The sequence below is a fragment of the Pseudorca crassidens genome, chromosome 11 (genome assembly GCF_039906515.1).
Source record: "Pseudorca crassidens isolate mPseCra1 chromosome 11, mPseCra1.hap1, whole genome shotgun sequence".
Taxonomy (NCBI): Eukaryota; Metazoa; Chordata; class Mammalia; order Artiodactyla; family Delphinidae; genus Pseudorca; species Pseudorca crassidens.
In genome coordinates, this window is record NC_090306.1 from 6,126,930 (window position 1) to 6,147,789 (window position 20,860).

Below are 20,860 nucleotides of genomic sequence, written 5' to 3' on the forward strand. Positions count from 1 at the left end.
AGGCCCGCGTACCGCAAAAAAAAAAAAAAAAAAAAAAAAAATGATAGTAGGGTGAGGGAGGCCAGCTGGGAATGGGTGGCACCTGTACCACAGGCTGGCAGGAAGGTTAAACGATCATGTGTGAGCTCCTAGCACACAGCCTGACAGAGAGGAGACACAGGTTTAAGTCCCTTGTTTGCAATTCTGAACAATCAATCCCATAGCAAACTCTTTTGGCCGTGAAACCAGACGTCAGTTGATGCGAGGCTGGCTATAGCTGTTATCCACCCCACTGAAAGAGTCAACAGTTTTGCTGCAGAAACGCTGTGCTTGGTGGTGAGCGCTGCTCCAGCCCCGTGAGGGTGTCGTGTGATGCTGGTTTCTTCCCAAATCTGAAAAATTCTGAATGTATCCCATCCCCAAGAGTTTCAGATAAGAGTGTGCGGACCCGCACTCAGTTCTGGTTTCCCTTCCTTCCCTAAACCGCTGACCTTGGTGTAAGAAGTGGTGTGGGAAGAGGCGTGGGGACACGCAGCTGTGAACACGGGGCAACGTGGGCATCTTCGTGTGCAGGTGCTTGAATAGGAGCGTGCGTGTCCCTGTGCATCCAACGTTTTATAAAAGCTGCAGGCAGAGTTAAATTCTTCACGAGCGGAAGAGAGACAGAGGCCACGGAGCGGCTGGCGTGTTGGGGGCGTCTTTGAAGAGAGCAGGTCTTCTGACAGTTTCCCCTTTAATGCTCTCCCAGCACCCAGCGCATGGGAAAGGGGGAGGGGTGGCGGTAGCTGCCTGAGCGAGAAACAGCTACAGTAGAACTTCAACTGCATCAAAGGTCAGCCTGCCACCCAACTCGGGGACCACTCCAAGAAAACAGGCCCGGGAGGTGCAAAGAAGAGGCACCAGTGCCTGGCTGGGCAGGTACCAGCTCCCCCAAGGCCCGAAGTCGGCAGCCAGGGCGGGAAGAGCTCCCCGGGCAGTAGCCATGGCCCGGCCACCTCCCTGCTGGCTGTGGGTTCTGGGGCCCCTGGCAGTGCTCTCAGCGACCCCAGCCTCCAAGAGGTGTCCGGAAAAGCATTACCTGGCTCAGGGAGAACGGTGCTGCCAGATGTGCGAGCCAGGTAAGAGGAGGCCTTGCCAGGGTCTAGCTGAGTATGGAGAGAGAGGACCAGGCTTGGGGTGGAGGGACGCAGAGAGGGAGTCTGAGCTCAAGCAAGGAGCAGAATCCTGCAGAGGCCAGGAGGCAGCACCTTGAAGAGGGTGAGGGAGCGGCCTTCCTTGGGCTTTGACCCTGGACCTCTGCTCACAGGAACGTTCCTGGTGAAGGAATGTGACCAGCATGAAAAGGCTACTCAATGCGATCCGTGTACACCGGGGGTCTCCTTCTCACCAGACCACCATACCCGGCCCCACTGTGAGAGCTGCCGGCACTGTAACTCTGGTGAGATGGGCAAGCATTTGGGGAGCAAAGTGGGTATGGAGAAGCAAAGAGGGGGCAAGTAGGAGCTTCAGTTGCTTCAAGGCTACGGCCAGTGGAGCCCGTGGTGGGAAACGGGGCGCCCTGGGCAGTGTGTGTTGATGTGGTAGGGAGAGCTGTGAAGTGATTCAGGGAAGGGGCCAGCAGAGTTTGAGGGTCTGCTGAGAAGGGGTCTATGGCTAGGATCAAGACAATACAGAGTAGGAAGTTGCTGTAGGAGCCGAGATCTTAGACGAGCCTCTCCCCACTGATGGACGGGCCGTATCTCAGAGTGCACATTGGCCTGGAAATTGGAATACACCTTTCTAAGGACATAACAATCCCAGTCAGTGGATAACGCCCTCTTTTTGTCCAAAAGCCAATTCAGGAGAATGAATGTGTATGTGGCTTGTGTCTTTATGTATTTTGTAATTTCATCTTTTTTAAAACTAAGAAATGAAATATCAGCAGCTGGGTTATGAACACTTTCATCATTTCTCTGTTTTAGCTAGAATTTTAGAAACTATGTATGTACAAGTGTACATAGATCAGCAGATCTAAAGTGGCCCCTTTGAACAAATATTCTCCAGCAGGACACTTTTGAGGACGATTTAGCTGAACCACATTACTCGCCTGTAAATGACTGACTAGGCCTTTTAATACTGTATTCTTGAATATAAATACAAGGGTTTGTTGCTGCAAATCAGTCAAACGGCAACATAAGAAATACACCAGAGGCATTCCTCAGTCTACTTAACTTACAGATATGACTGTTCATGGGTGCTTCTCTCTTCTTGGCAACAATCTGGGCAAGATGGGGATTTTTTTTTTTTTTAGTCAAAGCCTCCCCAACTCACTCTGCAGGCCCCAGTAGAAGGCCTTTTCCTAATATTGAGCCAGTCGGAGCTCCCTCCACTCTGCTCCAGCCCAGCCCAGCCCACGATCCTCCTCTGTGAGATTCAGCCCACAGATCCCTGAAGCACTCAGGCAGCACCTGGCTGCAGGACTCCAGGGCACTGGAAAGAGGCTGAATGGGCTTGGTCCTCTTGGACCTCAGTATTCCCATCTGTAAGATGGACAAGTGCCTGCAATCAGCATGGATTTCTGTGCACAGGTTGTACATGGCGAAGAGAGCTCCCAGGTTTCTGTAGACTCCACTGAAAACAATGGTACTTCACTCATTTTTTAACCAATCCCAGCCCCTTCTTTAACCCTTCCCATCCCTTTGGGCAGATACCCTCCCTGATCTTCTTCACCTTCCCTACCTATTTCCATCTCCACCACCACCGTTCCCTCCTCCATCACTGCTCTTCCTGTGCAGATCCTTATCCAGGCTGGCTCACAATTCCTGGTGAGCCACAAGGAAACCAAGTTCTAGTAGCAACCATGAGTCAGAATTCAGAAAGGAGATGCCACAGGGGCATAAAGATGAGAAGGAATTTACACCCTTTCCTGACAAAAGGCGCACATTAAAGAAATTGGGAGGGTTGATGGTAGTCTTTGGTATCCTCAGACGTCCCTTTCTGCACCCCTCTCCCACCTGTCAGGGCTCCTCTCCCTGGGTTCTCATGAGTGCACCCTGCCCCACCAGGCTCCCACTCAGGCCTGGCCCACATCCGGGTGCCACCTTCCCCAGAGTCACACTTCTCTTCTCACCCCCAAACACCCATGAACCCAAACCCATGCGACGCCCTTCCTACCTACCTCCCCCAGTATCACCGATTGGCAGCCACCCAGCACCTGACCTCTACACTTGAATACAAATTATATTTTAGAGGCAAAGGATATCAGTAAAGTTAAAAACCTATTGGGGACCACAGCAGCACCATTTCCAATTGCTAAAAACTGGAAACTACCCAAACACACACCTACAGTAGAACGGATGAATAAATGGTGTTGTATTCACACAGGGGAACGCTAGATGGCAGTGAGAATGAACGATTTGCAATCACACTCAACACTGGATTAATCTCACAAAGAGCTGAGTGAAAGCAACCAGGCACGAATGAGCACACGCGCTTGATTCATGCATAGAGTTCAAAAACTGGCAAAACCAACTTGTGGTGTTAGGAAGTCAGTAGCTATTCTTGGTGGGGACGGTGTTAGTGACTAAAAAGGAACACGACTGGTCATCTTGTTTCTTAATCTGGTGCTGGTTACACCTGTGAGTCCAATTCGTCCCAGTTCTCAAGCTTTACACTTGTGACATGCATACCTCTCTATAAGTATACTTCAATAAGAAGTTCTAAAAGCATCAGTGAGTGAGAGGAAAAATCATGTAAGCTGTTTCGACTTCTGAACCGTGAATTTTCTAAAAGGTCCGAGTTTTTCTTGAATAACAATAACACAAATGACAAAGGCACTGGATGACAGTGGGGGAGGGGCAGGCCTGGGAGGCGAGGGAGGGGATTAAGCCAGTGGACCCTGTGTGTTCCCTCCCTCTCCTCTGTCGCCAGGTCTTCTCATTCGAAACTGCTCCCTCACCGCCAACTCGGAGTGTGCCTGCCCTGAGGGCTGGCAGTGCAGGGACAAGGAGTGTACAGAGTGTGTTGGTCCAGCCCAGGCCCCAGGCCCACACCCACAACCCTCCCACTCACCTCATACTGAAGGTAAGTTCTAGGCAACCCTCTGTCTGGTCACTGGGGGTAAGGGTCACACCCCAACCAGCACCGCCTCTCCCATGCCCAGCCCCACATACGTTGCCTCGTCCGCCTGTCTCGGCCTTCGCACCCCCAGGCTCGCTTAGGCCTTCAGCCTAGCCTTGTGCCCTCTGGGGCCCCCTGCGGCTGCCCATCTTGTCTCTGTTTTTCCAGAGATACCAGAGGCCAGGACAGGCCAGCATATGCGGACTCTGGCTGATTCCAGGTGGCTGCCTGCCCCAACTCTCTCTACCCACTGGTCACGTGAGTTTTCTCCCCACTCCCCACCCCAAGAGAGAGAATGCACACAGGAGGGTCCAGGAGGGAAGCCAGCCAGAAAGCTCCTAGGAACAGGGGTAAGAAGAGGGAGAAGCAGAGTCCAGGGATTAGGAAAGGACGTGGTCCAATGGTGGGGGCAGGGGAGGAAGGTGGGGAAAGGGGAGAGGCAGGGGTGACAGAGGGCTGGGCTGAGGGGAGTCAAGGGCTAGGCCCTCCCCCAAACCCCCTTGTGACCCCTGCCCATCCCATCACAGCCCAAAGGTCCCTGTGCAGCACGGATTGCATCCGCATCTTTGTGCTCCTCTCTGGAATGTTTCTTGCTTTCACCATAGTCGGAGCCCTGTTCCTCCATCAACAAAGAAAATATAGATTAAGTAAGAGACAAAATTCAGGTTTCTGCACCCCACCCCACCATCTCGGCTTTGCCTCCCTATCTGGAACCTCACTGAATCTCTCCAGCTCCATCTTTAGCACCCTGTGGCCTCTCTTCCCCTCCTCTAAGCTGGGGCCCTCCTGACAGCCCGCCTTTGCTCATCTCTTCTCCCTTCACGCATCCTCCACCGCCGATCAACACTCATCTGATTCTCCCTCTTCAGACACGAGAGAAGGTCCAGTGGCGCCTGCAGAGCCTTGTCCTTACAGCTGCCCCAGGGAGGAGGAGGGCAGTGCCATCCCCATTCAGGAGGATTACCGAAAACCAGAGCCCGCTTCCTACCCCTGAGCCAGCGCTCGGCGGAGGGGGGCCGTCACTGCAGTCAAGTCCTAGCCTCCATCTCAACCCACCCGCCATCCAGGGGGATCGAGAGCCGGCACCTCCAATTTCAGCACTACCCTCTCATCGGGACCCTTTCGTGTGTGCCGACTTGGGAAACTGTCCTGTGTGCCTTTTCGAGACTGGCAGTGGCGAGGACCCAGGGGAACGAGGTGGGGGGCGGGAAGCGGGAGCCCGAGTGTGTCAGCTGCACCCCTGTGCTGCAAGAGGGCTAGGGCTCCAGGTGGAAGACATACTTCCGCCTACGGTAGGCCCACGTGGTGTACCGTTGACCTAGAAACTCGACAAAATAAAGAGGCGCCTGCAGCTTTCCAGCTCTGAGATTTCAGTCTCCCCACGCAGGCCACACCCACCCTCCTCGCAGACCCGCGATCTGAGGGCGGAGCTTTCTCCCGCGCAGGCGCGCTGGGGCACACGCGGGTTGGGGCGGGGGCAGGGGCGGGGGCGGGCAGGTAAGGCGCCTACAGAAAGTGGGGAAAGGTCACGGCTACCTGGGAGCTGAGTCTGTTGTCAGTCCCTCCCTTCCTCCACCCTGCCTCCCGTCCCTTATCTCGACTTTCTTGGGGCTGGTCGGGAGCAAAAGGGCGCACACGGTGAAGTCAGGTCCTGAAATCACCGGGGGATTTTTTTTGCGGAGGAGAAGGTGGAAGGAAAGAACAGTGAGCAGACTCTGGCTCCAGCACCAATGGCTTCAGCCGGAGGCCAAGGCAGCCTCGGTGACACTTCCTCAAAGTGAAAGCGAAAGCCAAGTAGGCGGAGAGGACTGACGGGGCCAGGCGGTCGGCCAGGCAGGCGTGTTTGGAGCCCCTTCTCCAGCCCGGACCTGGCGGGCGCGGGGCACGAGGAGGGGCGGCGGGGGAGGAGGGCCTGAGAGCAGCCCCCATGGGCTCCGAGGGGTGGTGCTTGCTGGTCTGCTTGGCTCTCTCCGGGGCAGCAGACGCCGGTGAGTCGCGGGGCTGGCTGGTGGGGCGTGTCGGGTTAAAGAAGCATCAGGTAGCCACCCTCCCCGAGGTCGCAGAAGGGGAAAGGGGCCGGGAATGGCTTCCAATCGCCTTCTAAGCCCAGCAGGCGGAAGACTGGGCGGCTGGTAACGGAAGGAACCAGTTGTGCCGGGGAGAGAGACTGAGAACTCTGGGGAAAGGGCCAAACGAAGGAATGAGGGGCCGCCTCGGTGGATGTGGTGGGCCCCCTGGCCTACAGGAGAGGGAGCTGGCCTGGGAGCGGACACCTTCAGGAGAGGAAGGGGGGCCCCTAGCTAGGAGATCACGGAGCGGGGTAGGTGCTCCCCAGAGGTGGGGGAGGGGAAGGCCACCTGTAAAAAGCACGGAGCGAGCAGACCCCTGGGGGCTGACTGGGAAGTTGAGACGGCTGCCAACGCCCTAGCATCCAAGCCCGTCTCCTCTCCCAATGCAGTTTTGTTCATTTATATGCTTTTGCTGAGAATTCCTTTGAAGAGATAGCTTTCCACTGATAGGTGGAAATAAGCTTCTTAAATCCCTCTGAGCAAGGGAAATCAGGACTTTAAATAATTCACACCAAGAAGTATGTACCTGGAGAAGCAGGTGTTTCGCAGAAAGCTGGTTCTGGGTAAAACAGGATCAGAGCTGGACGCAGAGGCAGCTAGGAACGGGGAAGATTACCCCTTGATGACTCGACAAGTATAGAAGTAACTTTCTGGGCAAGAGGGTGCTCATCCCAGCCTGTTCCCTGCAGTAGAAAGGCAGTGGCGGGCAGTGGACGTGATCTTGGACTGCTTCCTGATGGGGGAAGGTGGGCACCGTGGAGCTTTCGCCAGCAGTGAGAACATGGTGAAGGCCTTGTTGGTGCTGAAGCAGGTGCCAGTGCCGGACGACGGCTCGCTGGAAGGCCTCACGGATTTCCAAGGGGGCACACTGGCCGAGGACGACCCACTCATTACCTTCGAGGCCTCAGGTAAGAGCCCTCCACCCTGTGTCCCAGTCCTTCTGGGCTTCTTCCAGTTCCTAAGCCCAGTTCCCGAGGACACCCACCCACACCTGCTTCCCATCAGCCCAGGTGTTCTCTATCCAGCTCCATCTCTGTGCTGCCCTCTTCTCCCCCAGTGAACCTGATACGGATTCCCCAGGCCGAGGCCTTGCTCCATGCTGACTGCAGCGGCAAAGAGGTGACCTGTGAGATCTCCCGCTATTTTCTCCAGGCCAGGCCCAAGGCCACGGTGGAGACGGCAGCCTGGTTCATCACTAACGTGCTAGTGCCTGGAGAGGGACCTAGTATCTCCATGGTGATGAAGACCCTTGGGGATGCTGAGAATGGGGCTGTCTTGCATCCCATGCTGAAACTGCCCCTGAGCCCCCAGGGGACTGTGCGGACTGAAGGTGAGAAAATGAAAAGTAGCAGAAAGAAAGTTTTAATTTTTTTAAAGGGGTCAGAAATGGGGGAATAGTAGGAGAAGGAAGGGGACAAGTCCACCTCCGTGCACATTGGTCATCTCAGGGTGTCCCCTAGGCCTCAGTCCTTTCTTCCTAAAGACCCCAAATGGGGATAATTTTCACCTGGCCAGGTGACTTGAGGAAATAAGGCATGTGATGCTCTACTTGCATATGCTGTCCACAGCTGTCTCAGTGAGCAGAGTGCCAGCTTTTCCCAGGGAACAGCTAGCCTGGTCAAGATGAGAGAGGAGAGCACAGGCCCGCAGAATTTGTTCATTATCTCCTATCAGTAGAACCTGATCCTTGCTCTCTCCAACCTTGCACATCTCAGAGGGCACAGAAAATTGAGAACATGATGATAGGTTTCTCCAAAGTTCATGGAATCCAATATTTTGCCTCCAAGAAAGACAACCACATCCAGAGAAGATTAGGGGCCTACCCTTGTATCCTTAGAAAGCTTCAGAACACTCAGATTATTTTGTGGTCCAACCTAAATTTATCCTGCTACATCAAAAAAGGGGTCCTCATGTCTGTCCAGTGTCAACCATAGTCCTAGCATAGCTAGGCATTGCCCCCATTTATTTTGGGATATTTCAAACCTACAGAAAAAGGTGAAAGAATAATAAACACCTGTATACCGTGCACCTGGATTCACCAGTTGTTAACATGTTGCACATCCTTTCCCCCTCCCTCATCTTCTCTCCACTTCCCCTCCGCTTAACTAATTGAAAGTAAACTGCAGACATCTCTACACTTCATCCCAAATGCTTCCATGCATAGCATGTGTTAGTTTATAACCAAAGACATGAATGTTCTCCATAATCATAACACCATCGCCTCGGCAGCAACCCAAGGTGGGGAGTGGTCTACCCGGGGTGCAGGCAGTAAGGGGGGTGCAGTATGCAGATAATGGACGAACGTATCCTCACCGTCAGCCTACACTGGCAGTTATGAACCATGTCAGTGATCAAACACTCCTGCCTGCCTGCCAGGGCGGACCATCCTCACCTCCCCCACCATGGCTGGGTCCGCCCCTGATTGTCATACTTAAGGCATTTTAAAATTGATACAATACTACTATCAAATATGAAGTCCAAATTCAAACTTCTCCAATTGCCCTCGTAGTGTTCTTTATAGCCTTGGGGGGTTTGGTTTGGTTTTTGAAGTCCAGGATTCAGACAAGGATTGCACGTTGTATTTAGTTGTCCCGTCCCTTCAGCCTCCTTTACTCCAGAACAGTCTTCAGAGCCTGAACTATTTTGAGGCCGGGCCACTGCCTTGTAGATGTCCCAGCATTGGGACCTGTCCGATTGTTTCCTCATTAGTCTGGGGTTCAGCACGTTTGGCTCACACACCACCACTGTGTATTTAAGCTCTGTCTCCTTTAGTCTCCTCAGCAGCCTTGCTCTAAGCAGATGAGGTCGGCAACACTGAGGGGCTTGCCCAGGCCAAAGAGGGAGTTAAATGGAAGAGCCGGGCTTCTGAAAGCTGACTGCAACTCCAGTAGCTCTTTTTTTTTTAAATTTATTTTTGGCTGCGTTGGGTCTTCGTTGCTACGCGCGGGCTTTCTTTTAGTTGCGGCAAGCGGGGGCTTCTCATTGCGGTGGCTTCTTTTGTTGCGGAGCACGGGCTTTAGGCGTGCAGGCTCAATAGTTGTGGCTCGCGGGCTCTAGGGTGCAGGCTCAATAGTTGTGGCGCATGGGCTTAGTTGATCCGCATGATGAGGGATCTTCCCAGACCAGGGCTCGAACCCATGTTCCCTGCATTGGCAGGCGGATTCTTAACCACTGAGCCACCAGGGAAGCCACTCCAGTAGTTCTTAACCTGAGGGTCAACAGTAACCCAAAATTTTTTATAAATTTATATAAAATTTTTTCTTTTATTTTTTTGGCTGCATTGGGTCTTAGTTGCAGGATGCGGGGTCTTCGTTGAGGCATGCGGGATCTTCGTTGTGGTGCGTGGGCTTCTCTCAAGTTGCGGCATGCAGGTTTTCTGTCTCTAGTTGTGGCACGTGGGCTCCAGGGCGCGTGGGCTCTGTAGTTTGCAGCACTCAGGCTCTCTCATTGAGGCACGCGAGCTCTGTAGTTGTGGCACGTGGGCTTAGTTGCCCTACAGTATGTGGGATCTTAGTTCCCCGACCAGGGATCGAACCTGCGTCCCCTGCATTGGAAGGTGGATTCTTTACCACTGGACCACCAGGGAAGTCCCAGTAAGCCATAATTTTGCATATGTATTTGCCTGGTCTGTAACTTTCATCAGATTGTGCAAGGGGTAAGTGACTCCAAAATGGTTAAGAGTACCACGCATGCATGCTGCCTCTCAACACACCCCGAGCCTGCCACAGCTCAGAGATCAGGTGGCCTCAAGGAGAGAGCGGCCCACAATCACCCTCTTTCTCCCACAGTGGAGTTCCAGGTGACAACACAGACCCCGTCCCTGAATCTCCTGCTGGGGTCCTCAACCTCCCTGCACTGTGGCTTCTCCATGGCACCAGGCTTGGGCATCACCAGCGTGGAGTGGCACCGGCAGCATAAGGGCAGTGGCCACCTGGTGTACCGCTGGGCCACGGGGCAGGGGCAGGGGCAGGCCAAGCGGGAGGGCGCCACCCTGGAGCCTCAGCAGCTGCTCATGGCTGGGGACGCCTCCCTCACCCTACCCAGCCTCACTCTGAAGGATGAGGGGACCTACATCTGCGAGATCACAACCTCCCTGTACCGAGCTCAACAGATCATCCAGCTCAACGTCCAAGGTGAGGCCAGGACTCAGTTATGTCGGGAAGAGGGGGAAAGGGATGTACCTATTGAGAGTGTCTTCCAGAATGGGATCAAACACAAGGGCGCTTTCCTGAGAGGCAGACTGCATTCCCACAGCCTGAATGCCGTCTGCATCCTAGAAGCGCAGATGGCATCAGGTGGAGTTTCCCGTCGGGCTCTAGATAATTCCATTGAGAAGTTTCCCAGCCCAGGATCCTGCTGCCCCGCACTGGCCGGCTGCCTCCAGTCACCCCCGTCCTTTTGGGCCACGTCCAAAGGAGGAGCAGTAGCAAAGCGAGGAGAGGCGTGGGAGCGGCCCGACCGGGAGGCCTGTCTCAACAGGACAGCCTCTAACATCACTGGCTTGTGGTGATGCTAAGAAGCAAGCCAACCTTTAGTTGGTTTTGCTGTTGTTTTTCAGTTACCTGTGGGAATCCTACCCCCTTATGTCGTGCATCCAGGCAGGCCCCTCACCACCACTGTCCCCCCGCCGCCTGCCACCTCACTGAGGAGGGGACTTCCACCTCCACAGCCTGCTCTTATGTGCAGCAGGAGAAGGCTCTAGGCCCCTCTGCTGCCCCGGTGATGCCTGTGGGATTTTACTTCTCCTCCTCTCTTCCAGCTGCCCCCAAAGTACGACTGAGCTTGGCGAGCGAAGCTCTGCCGCCCACCCTCCTCTGCAGTGTCACTGGCTATTACCCTCTGGATGTGACTGTGACGTGGATCCGGGAGGAGCTGGGTGGAGCCCCGGCCCCAGTCTCTGGTGCCTCCTTCTCCAACCTCCGGCAGAGCATGGCAGGCACCTACAGCATCTCCTCCTCCCTGACGGCAGAGCCTGGCTCTGTGGGTGCCACTTACACCTGCCAAGTCACCCACGTCTCCCTGCAGGAGCCCCTGGGGGCCAACACCTGGGTTGCCCCACCAGGTATGGGAGTGCCCTCCTTTCCCCACCACCACACCTGGGCTCACGGCTCCTGCCCTCTGGCCTTGTTCTGCTTCCCACAGTGTCGGCTGCTTCTTTCCCAAGGTGACAGCCTCCAGAGGTCCCACCCCGTCCTCCAAGACTTTATTACCCCCCGAGTTCTGGGGTACCAGGCACTGCTGAGAGCTGGAGACCAAGGCTGAACAATTCCTCATCCTGCCCTCGAGGAGCTTAGCCCAGTGGGAGGGACAGACTAGGCAGTCAGGGAAGATGACCCAGGGGAGGCCTGCAAGCCGGCTGAGCTGGGTCAGGGGCAGGGAACACCAGGACCGAAGGGACGTCATGTGTGAAGGCCTCATTATCAAACAGGCTAGAAAGAACTGGGGGGCCTGCACGGCTAGAGGCAAGGGTGCGTGGGGAAAGGGGGCTGTGGCCGTGAAGCTTGAGAGGTGATGGTGTTCGCTGAGCGTCTGCGTCAAGCCAGCAGGGCACTGAGCTCTCAGATGTGGGCCTCCACAGGTCCTCACTCCTCCCATCTTAGAGATGAGTAACTGATACTTGCAGAGGTTCAGTAATTTGCCCAAGGTCACCTGCCTAGGAAATGGTCAAACAGAAAATGTGGAAAATAGGCGATTCCCCTACAGCCTCAACCCCGCTCCTGCTACTGATGGGCAGATAACAGCAGGCCTTCAAGCGGGAACTTCATCCCGAGGCCACAGAATGTCTTCGAAAGGTCCTACACCATAAAGAGTCGGCACCTCGAAATGCCTTACTTGGTGTCTCATGAGACTGTAAGCTTCCCCGAAACTGGGGTTTTGCCTCAGCTTACATCATTCCCAGTGGTTTACACAATTCCAGTTTAACTACCACCAGCTAATCTAAACTAAATCTCCCGTGCAAAGCCGTTTGAAAAAAAGTTGTCCTGAGGTGGGAAGAGGTAGAGGATTCTGTGTGGAGTGACACACGGACGTCCACCGAGCAGGCCCCAGCGCCACCGTGTGCTGGTTCCTGGGTGAGAGCAGGAAAACAGCTGATGGGAGCTCCTCGGCCAGGGACGCTTGAACGCAGGCGCGCGCGCCCTGTCCTTTCTGCCGGGGCAGACGCTGCACATGAGGGCTCAGTATGGTTCCCGCCACTGATCCCCGTCCACACCTCTGTCCCCTACAGAGCAGAGGACGGCCTTTGGAGTCCTTTTTGCCAGCAGCCTCTTCCTCCTGGCACTGCTGTTCCTGGGACTGCAGAGACGCCAAGGTAAGAGTGAGCCTGCGCACCCTTGGCTCTGGCCCTGACCGAACTCACTTGGAGACCAGCTGCTCTAAGTGCCGCCACACCCAGACCAGGGATGAAACGCAAGCATCCAGAGCTCCAGCTGGCCCCCCAGCCCCCAGCTCCTGGGCTTACCCCCCCTGACACCAACTTCCTTCCCTCCCGTTATCTCCTAGCTACCTCACCAAGGCCTGCCAGGACCCCGAGGCACTCCGGGTAGCCACTCTCCTGCCTTAGATATAAGAGAGAGTCACATTCTCCCAGAAGCTGAGTCCCAGAGCTCAAAGAGGCCCCGAGAAAGATACGAAGAAGGCACAGATCACTGACTGTGGCGCTGGATTTCTGCAGGCCTCTGCCTTCCTTCACTGCATGCCCTGGGCTGATACACCCAAGGGAGAAAGCGTGAAGAGGTGAGAGGGTGGCAGGAAGGCAGGAGGTCTGGGTGGAGGTTAAAACATGAGCCAGGTTTGAGGCGCGGTGGTAGGAACAATATAGCAGAAAAAAATTAAGAAAGGAGCGGATGAGGGACAGTGGAACAGGATGGGGGTTGGAGGGCCACGCACAATCGTTGAACTCTGTCCCAGTAAAAGCCCTCATGTCCTCAGAAGCAAAGCTTTTCCACTTTCCTGTCTTTCCTCACACTGGGGCCCGCCCCGCCGCTTGGCTGGCAAAGTGCTTGAGGTGTGAAACGAAGACCCTCAGAGGCGGCCCTGGGCCCCCCCCCCACAGTCGCTCAGGGTAACCTTGAGCTGCCGTTAAGCTCCTGTACCTTTGGACAGCTGCTGGGCATTTCAGGACACCTGCACACACCCCTGCCTTGGCCGCAGGGGACAGAGCTCCCCTTTCAGTCATTTTCAAACGGGCCTGGTCAGCACAGTGGGACTTGGCAGAAGATGGCTACGCATGGGGACGGTGGGGAGCAGAGCGTGTCCCCTGGGGGCCTCCTCAGGGCCTGGCCCAGGACCTGGAGGGGGGAGGCGGCAGATGTCTAAGAAGATCTGCGGGTGTCTGTCCGTGAGATGCCCGCTCAGCTTCCTGCCGTGGCTTCCTGTCACCCACACCTGAAGAGCTGGGCTGCTTCGGGCACAGAGGCTGAGAGCGGAGACCACTTCCTCTGCCAGCACCCAGCTGTGGAATCTCGAGAAGACCGACAGCACCCGTAAGCCACCCTTCCGGCGCAGGGCACCATCAGAAAGGAACCAGAGAGAAACAAGACGCCTCCGCCCTGCTGCACTCACCCCAACCCAAACAACAGCCGAGTCGGTTTAGTGGTAGGAAGTTGTATTGTTGTTTTGCCTTTGTTCAGAATACAGGAAATTGGTAAATACGCCACATGCCTTTGGTGGAAGTACAGCTGTTATTTCTGTACAAGTAGGAGATTGGGGTTAGAAAAAAAGACAGAGAGGGGATGACAGACACAGTGGGGACGCCACATCGTCCCACGGCAAACCCAAGAGGGGCCGAGGAGACCCGGCCTCGCGTGACTGCCAAGCCCCAGGCTTAGTTGCATATTTGCTCATGCACATGGGTGGTGGGAGGGAAGGGGGGCGGCAAAGACACAGAAGAGGGGGGTACAGGGCAGGGTGAGAAAGAGAGTAGAAGGGCTACCGTCCCCAGAAGAGCAAAGCCAACTACACCTGGGACAGATGGCACAGAAACGCAGAAGTGATTCCTGTGACGGGGCGGGCCAAGAGGGCGGATTTGCTCCAGGCTTGGGACACATCGAGGACAGTGGTGGTTCTTCTCCAGCGGTGACCCCCTGCATTAGGCAAGGGGAGCCCAGAGGAGGGTGGAGGCCTTCGAGGGGCCTCTGGCCGTTAGGAGGGTACAGAGACTGCCTTCGTCCAGCTCTTCCGTCCCGCCCTGGGGCAGGACGAAGGGAATGTGGGAACAGGGCCAAGGGAGAGGAAGGATGGTTTTGCGGAACGAAATGCTGCTGCGTGGAAAGCGAGCCTGGCCCAGCCGCCTCCTGCTGGTGGACTGGTGGACGGAAGGAACGAAGGAACGGGGGGCAGTCCCCGTTCTGTTCCCAGCCGGCCCTCCTCCCCTCTCACCGGGGTCTGTCCCACTGAGTGCCCTTTCCTGAAACCCAGCACTGGCCCCCGAGACAGGCTGAGCAGCTCCATCCCCAGGTCCCACTGTCTGTGCCACAAACCATGCAAAGAGGAGGAAGGCAAAGGGAATTCAGGGGTGCTTTGGAAGGGGAACGTACTGCTGGAAGAACAGAGGGGCCGCTCCAGACGAGAAGGCGCCGTGGTGGCACAGCAGTCAACAAGCAGGCCCGTCTGCTGACGGCTCCACGTCCGCCCCAAGGCTGGCGGGGGCACCGGACTCCCACCGCTCAGGAGCGGCCGGGCCTCAGGAAGGGCCTCTCTCCTCAGCCCTGCCTTTGGCAAGTACACAGGGGTGGTGTCGGGGGAAGGGCTCCCAGAGGGTCCAGGGCTCCTACCCTCCGACATCTCATCCTCTTCCATCAACAGCAAGGGAGGTACAGGACGCTTGTAACAAGAGGGTGAGAAGTGGCTTCCTCCAAGCTTGGTATTTTCAGATTAGGCCCTTGACTCGCTGTTTCTCTATAACTAACGGGCATTCTCTCATTATCTATGCCAGTAACTAAAATTGAGAGGCTCAAACTTTGGCTAAATGAAATTATTTGATGCCTTCACGAGCAATACAGAATGCTGTAGAAAACGTGGACAAGAGCCCCTTCCAGGTATGAGCTTGTGGGACTGTTTCTAGGATGGGAACGAGAGTCCTGATATTTTTGCTATTAATACGTGTTCTCCAGGTCTCTGGAGGACAAAGTAAAAGGTTGTAAGATCCCTGAAGACATAGATCTTGGACTAACAGATGGGAAATAACTGTGAAAAACAGGTTTGACTTTCTAAAAGAGTCCTGCACCAGGACCAAGCTGGACTTTGGGCCTGGCCCAGGCTCCTCTGCAGGCCTGGCACAGGAGAGGTGAGGGGGCATCCTCCCAGCTGCTCCCAGCCTCCTCCGGCCAGCAGCCTGGCCTTTTCTGGCAACACCATGGGCACAACACTCTTCTCCTCGTCCCAGTCTTGGCCCCTTCTTGAGCACGTCACCTCAGCTACACCCCTTTCCCCATCCCTTGGCCTCCAACTCCTTTTGTCTTTGGGGGAACCTGAGAGAACATGAGAGGGTAGGAAGGAGATCCCAGCTGTTGTTCTTCGGGTAGTTAATTCAAGACTGCACCACAAGCAGCATTTCCAGTGTCGCAGGACAGAGCGCAAATGAAAGCAACACGAGGGGAGGAGTGGGCGATGGAGAAGCAGGGCTGGGATGGAGGAAGGCAGATGGGGAAGTTCTGGGGAGAAACAGCAGGGCAGGGACATGAGTTTGGATGGCAATGGAGAACAGGGAAGGGGTGGCACATTCTCAAGCAAAAAAGTAGACTGGACACAGGAGTCAGGAAGTCCCAGATGGAAAAGAGAAAGAGGAGAAAACAAGAGGGCAAATTACATCAGGTTACTGGACATTCAGGTGTAGTTGTAGGTGTCCCATCCCCACGGTCTCCCTCTGACCCAAGCCAGTGAGGAGAAGCACAGCCCACTTGCTCAGAACAGGAGCCACGACCTTCCCCCACAGTCCTGCAGAGTGAAGGCTTGTCCACCGAGGAGGTCCCTCACCTCTGCCCTCCCGCCCTCCCGCACCAGATGGTGCTTCCCTGGCCACGATCTCCATACCTCAGTCAGAGCAGCCCCACTCCCCAGGCAGGCAGGCAGGCAGGCAGGTGACGCCGGGACCTTCCCACCTCTTCACCCCAACCAGCAACCTCAGCGATACTTACTTACAATAACTACCACGATGATGGCACAGATGGCTCCCAGCATGATCATCATCTGAGGAGACATTGACAAAAAACAAGCCCTTGGATTTGGGGAAGGAGGCAGGAGCCAGGACCAGGGACTCGGACGGCGGAAGAAGCCACACGCCCCCCAGGACAGCTGAAGGCCTCCCAACCCCTCGTGCTCCCCATCAGACAGTAACCCCTGCACCACAGCTGGAGCTTCTCAGAAACACGAGAGGGTCTGCAGCTTGCTCCTTGTCTCCTAGTTCCTGTTGCCCGGGGGCTTTTAAAGGAACGCCAGAGCAGGTGCAGACTTCACATCTTTAGTCAACTGGTTCGTTCTTCATCAAAAAGTGTCCAGCTCATTCCCAAAAGCTGCAGGTATTTAAATATATAGCTACCCCAGCCATTGTGTCGATGTCGGTGTATCTCAGGAAGGGTCAGGTAAGAATTTTTCCCGGGGTCCTTTGAGAAAAGGCAGCTGGACTAACCCCTCCAAACTCCTCAAGGTCTCCCCTGGCCCTCAGTTAGTGGTTCTGAGCACTTTAGCGTACCCTGGTGGCCAATTCGGGTAATGCAGCTCAAGAAGGAGGCTTCCCAGATTGCCTCCCAAGAGTCCTGCAGGGCACAGATCGTGAGAGGGAAGGATTGTGGAACCTGAGGGTTTTCCCGCCTCCTATGTGTTGAGACCCAGGAAAATAAGGGGGAAAGGACAAGAACATTCACCTTGCAGTTCTTCCACCAATACTTCCTCTTTAGCTTGGCAGCGCTGCTCTCAAATTGTGATGCGCCCGCCTGCAAAGCGTCGGCTCTGTCATCCAGCTCTGACAGCTTCTGGTCCCTCTCCAGGACCTTGTCCACATTTACACGCATGATGTCCACCACCTGAGCAGGGCGCAGGAGCAAAGCGGCTAAGCTCCCCCAGAGCCGGGGAGAGAACAGCAAGTCTGCCCTGCCTAACTCTAAGGGGTACCCTGTCTCCCGGAACCTTTAGCTGCCCCTCTAGATAAAGAGAAGTTTATTTAAAGAGAAGTTTCCCAACTTCCATGACTTGGAAACCCTTAGAGAAAAAGCTATCCACGTACCTCCTCCACTTGTGCCTGGGTCTGCTGTAGTCGTCTGTTACTGGTCAAATTAGGAGGAGGGCCAGGGGGACCCCCACCTGGGGCAGCCCCTTCTGCCCCTTCGGTGGGTGGCTGAGCTGCCGCAGACCTGCGGAGAGAAGTGCACAGAGTGACCAAGACAAGAAAGGAATCACATACGTTCTCACCCCTATCACCAAAGCAAGGGTGATACGGCTATATGCAAGTAGAAGGGATTCCAGCTCCTTGGCAATACCAAGTGGGGAGATGCAGCACAGAGGTCCAAAGCAAAAGATGAAAGATCCTGTAACAGATGGGGCTCAGCGACATCCAGGGTGGCATCAAGAGCTCTCGTTTGGGCTATCCTCTGACCCAAACTCAAACACATCCTCTGGCACAATGGCCACAGGGACAAGTGGGCCAGTCTTGGCTTAAATGGCATTTCTCTGCCTCCCGGAAGCCTTTTTCACATGAAGTCAAACTGGAAAACTCCAATCCAGGAGAATTACCTACAAAAAAAACTCAACACTCAGGACAAGCTTACAGACTGAACAACTCTTTTTTTGCAAAGTCTGAATATAAAAAGAAAGGCCAAGCTGACAGACTCTGCTGAAGGGGAGCCAGTTATTGGTTGTTTCATGCAATGATTAGTATATCGTGGCCACTGTAAGGACGACTTGGAGAATCACCAAAGGCCTCTGTAGTTGCAGTGAGTCAGGACTGTTTGCTTGCTTTGTTTTTGGGCAGAGAAGACTGGGGTTTCACTTAGATAGAACTGGGGCCCAAAGCAATTGTGTCAATTGTGAAAGTGTTCCAAGAGCATAGACAGGGAGCAAAAATATTGGAAATGGTCCTCAGTGTACATGCACCAGAGACAGCCTGTCCCTTCCTTTTTTAGATTTGGCATCCAGTCTCAGGAGACTCTCCTAGCTCCTGATGTCCCAACTAGAAATCTTGGTTTACACTGCTAGGCACAGAGACCGTACTCCCTTTCCCTTAGCCTTAGGGGAGAATAATCCAGTGTGGGATTCTCAAAATAAACTCCTCTCCACGTCCCAACACATGGAAGCTAAATTCACCTTCTCAAGAATTCCCTGAAGTCTAACCTAAGGCATGAGATTTTCCCTGCCAAGGAAGAAGTCACAGGTAGGAGAGAGATCTCTGCAATTTGATAGAGAAAAGAAATTACAATAAGAACTCCTCAAACAGAAGCAGAATCTCACAAAGCCTACCTCATAGGAGCAGTCCAAGAGTAAATGCACTACGGATGAAACCATCAGAAAGTCACCAAAAAGGAAAAGCCTTGACTACTCACAATAGAACTAATACCCAGAAGTTCCTCCTCTCTAAGTAAGTAAATTTCAGTCTCAAAAGAGAATAACCCTTCAGAGAGGTTATACTAGCAGATTACACCTGACTCATCTTGGCTAAAAGAATTGCTTTCCCATTGCCCTTTAAGGCACAAAGGAGGCAAAGGAAAGATACAACACTATGGCGGCCACCAGACTCCTATGCTACTACTGTGCCACACAATCTAGTTCTCTGGTGAAAGTGGAAAATTCAAGGAGTAGGAAGTAGCCAGTGTTTGGTCTTGGAAGCAGTCCAGGCTGGTGGCACCAATGACAAGATTAAGGTCAGAGACCTCGTGATGCCCTTCTAGTCACCACGGTTTCCCCATCTCCTTCCTTTCATCCCACATAGATGCTACTGGGAACCGGTCAACTGAAGAGGCTCCCCCTCCCAAAATGAAAACACAAGGAATCCTAGGGCTTGGCCAAAACGCATAGAATATCATATACAGTTAAAACTGTAGAAATCAAATAGAGAAAAAGGGAAATCGTTATAAAGCATTTGAAGGGACCATTTCACTTATTACTTCTTGGGAGTTGGGAACACGCAGGAGTAACATATCCGGGGATAGTTATAACCCTTATGTAACGTAAGTAAATCTTTTCCCTTTTAGTCACCAAGAGAAGCAACACAAATACATCTAGGACCAGGCCAGGACTCCAAGAAAGAAAGGGAAGTTCTTCATTTGTCTAGCTATAGTTCTCCCTCAGGATCTTGGGATGCGGTGACCATGGTCAGATGACTAAATTGATGATTAGAGACTAAATTGAATGTACTGAGGGAAGGTGGCGGCGAGGGGAGGGGGGGATCCTTAGCTCTATTTCTCTTCCAAGTACTTGGCTAAGACTCAATGACAGGAAAACTCCTATACGGGTGGCCTTGGGATGAATGGACGCTTGGAATCACACGCCACTGCCCCTTGAGTCTTTGTGAGCTGCTCACCTGGCGCCGAAGAACTGGCAGATAAGTTTCTGGAGCTTTGCTCACTACCTAGAGCGGGGGCTACTCGTCACGGTCGGGGTGAGGGGCGTACACAAAGCTAGAGACTGCAGAGCAACCCAAGTTACTAACTGGCAGGTGCACCCATGACTGTTCTTCCAGAGGCCCCAAGCACAGCTTCAATCAACGACAAGAAAGGGCCTGGAGCCCCCTCCCGGGTGTCTCCGCGCCCCACCTTCACCCGAGACTCGACTGAGGAGCCCCGCAGGTGAGAGGAGAGGGGGCAATGAATGTGGGACCCCCGCGCCCCTGCCCCGCCCATGGGGTGCCGGCTGCGGCTGGTGCAGGAATGGGGTGCTGCCTCCCCTCCCCGGGGGTGGCTCGGCCTGCGGACGGCGCGCGGCGGTGGTTCCCCGCGTCGCCGCAGCTGCTGCAATGCGCCATTTTCGGTCCCGCAGAGTCCGGCGCTGGGGTGAGAGTTGGCAAGGGGTGAGAGTTGGCAAGGTGTCGCGCCCCCCACACCAGGGTCAACTCACATGTCTCTGACAGAAGGAGGAGAGGTCCGTCTCCTCTCCCGAGGCTTCGGCGAGACACCCGGCCGGGGAACACTGCGGTGAAGCCGACCGCACCGCCGAGCTCCGCTTCCAGACCGCCACTCGGAGCTCTAGCTGCGGTGGAACTGACTGCACCTGCAGCCCCGGCTCGTCTTTATTAGCGCTGGCCGCGCCCCCAGATCACGCTGACAACGCTGCGGCCCAATCCACGCCCAGGACAGGTGCCAGTCCCGAAGCGAAGCCCGGATAAGGCCTAGAGTGCCCGCCCCTGAAAATCTGCCAGTCACAGCTCTCTTCTCATCCTGACTCGGGTAAGGAGCGGTGCCGGAAGGATCTGATCAATACAGCTCTGGTTTGCGTACCTGTCTAACTAAGCGACGGGGCGGGGTGGAACTAAGCGCCCGCTCCCTGGAAGGGCGGCTCCAACAATTTGAATTAGGCCTTTTTGGTGCCTCCCAGCCAATCGCTAAGCAGTTCCTTAAGTCCGGGCCCGCTCGCGGCCGCCGGCGCCGGCGTCTCCAGCCAATCACGCCGCTTCCGCTGACAGCGGTGGGCGGGGGCGGGGGCGGGGGCGGGGGCGGGGGCGGGCTCCGGCTCGCTATGGCCTGGACTCTGGAGCCCGGGGAGCGGCGGAGGTTCGGTAGTCTAGGCAC

General features: G+C 54.9%; 3 protein-coding genes across 5 annotated transcripts; 2 read left to right on the plus strand and 1 right to left on the minus strand.

The window, feature by feature from the left end:
• Positions 1 to 683: 683 nt before the first annotated feature.
• On the plus strand, positions 684 to 5,420 carry CD27 (CD27 molecule). The gene is made up of 6 exons (XM_067698612.1): positions 684 to 1,097; positions 1,286 to 1,417; positions 3,889 to 4,041; positions 4,246 to 4,335; positions 4,605 to 4,724; positions 4,947 to 5,420. The coding sequence occupies exons 1-6, from the start codon at positions 962 to 964 to the stop codon at positions 5,069 to 5,071; spliced, it is 756 nt and encodes a 251-aa protein (XP_067554713.1). The 5' UTR covers positions 684 to 961; the 3' UTR covers positions 5,072 to 5,420.
• A 107-nt stretch (positions 5,421 to 5,527) lies between these two features.
• TAPBPL (TAP binding protein like) lies at positions 5,528 to 13,805 on the plus strand. Of its 2 annotated transcripts, none has more exons than XM_067695520.1 (7): positions 5,528 to 6,065; positions 6,836 to 7,054; positions 7,204 to 7,476; positions 9,935 to 10,279; positions 10,906 to 11,208; positions 12,373 to 12,456; positions 12,648 to 13,805. In XM_067695520.1, the coding sequence occupies exons 1-7, from the start codon at positions 6,005 to 6,007 to the stop codon at positions 12,689 to 12,691; spliced, it is 1,329 nt and encodes a 442-aa protein (XP_067551621.1). In that variant the 5' UTR covers positions 5,528 to 6,004; the 3' UTR covers positions 12,692 to 13,805. The 2 variants fall into 2 exon arrangements, with proteins under 2 accessions (XP_067551621.1, XP_067551622.1); XM_067695521.1 differs by having other exon boundaries at positions 6,839 to 7,054.
• VAMP1 (vesicle associated membrane protein 1) lies at positions 13,736 to 20,624 on the minus strand. Of its 2 annotated transcripts, none has more exons than XM_067695525.1 (5): positions 20,190 to 20,624; positions 17,368 to 17,494; positions 17,009 to 17,167; positions 16,283 to 16,334; positions 13,736 to 16,082 (listed from the first exon to the last, which is right to left on the minus strand). In XM_067695525.1, coding segments are annotated over exons 1-5 (462 nt in total). In that variant the 5' UTR covers positions 20,192 to 20,624; the 3' UTR covers positions 13,736 to 15,960. The 2 variants fall into 2 exon arrangements, with proteins under 2 accessions (XP_067551626.1, XP_067551624.1); XM_067695523.1 differs by having other exon boundaries at positions 13,736 to 15,887; positions 20,190 to 20,581.
• Positions 20,625 to 20,860: the final 236 nt, after the last annotated feature.

Excerpts from the sequence above, each read along its gene's own strand:
- CD27 (XM_067698612.1), top strand. The coding sequence starts at position 962 with ATGGCCCGGCCACCTCCCTGCTGGCTGTGGGTTCTGGGGCCCCTGGCA. Across the intron at positions 4,042-4,245 it reads CCACTCACCTCATACTGAAG|AGATACCAGAGGCCAGGACA; the intron begins GTAAGTTCTAGG and ends CTGTTTTTCCAG. Across the intron at positions 4,336-4,604 it reads TCTCTCTACCCACTGGTCAC|CCCAAAGGTCCCTGTGCAGC; the intron begins GTGAGTTTTCTC and ends ATCCCATCACAG.
- TAPBPL (XM_067695520.1), top strand. The coding sequence starts at position 6,005 with ATGGGCTCCGAGGGGTGGTGCTTGCTGGTCTGCTTGGCTCTCTCCGGG. Across the intron at positions 6,066-6,835 it reads CTCCGGGGCAGCAGACGCCG|TAGAAAGGCAGTGGCGGGCA; the intron begins GTGAGTCGCGGG and ends TGTTCCCTGCAG. Across the intron at positions 12,457-12,647 it reads GGGACTGCAGAGACGCCAAG|CTACCTCACCAAGGCCTGCC; the intron begins GTAAGAGTGAGC and ends GTTATCTCCTAG.
- VAMP1 (XM_067695525.1), bottom strand. Across the intron at positions 17,168-17,367 it reads CCCAGGCACAAGTGGAGGAG|GTGGTGGACATCATGCGTGT; the intron begins GTACGTGGATAG and ends CGCCCTGCTCAG. Across the intron at positions 16,083-16,282 it reads CATCGTGGTAGTTATTGTAA|GACTGTGGGGGAAGGTCGTG; the intron begins GTAAGTATCGCT and ends TTCACTCTGCAG.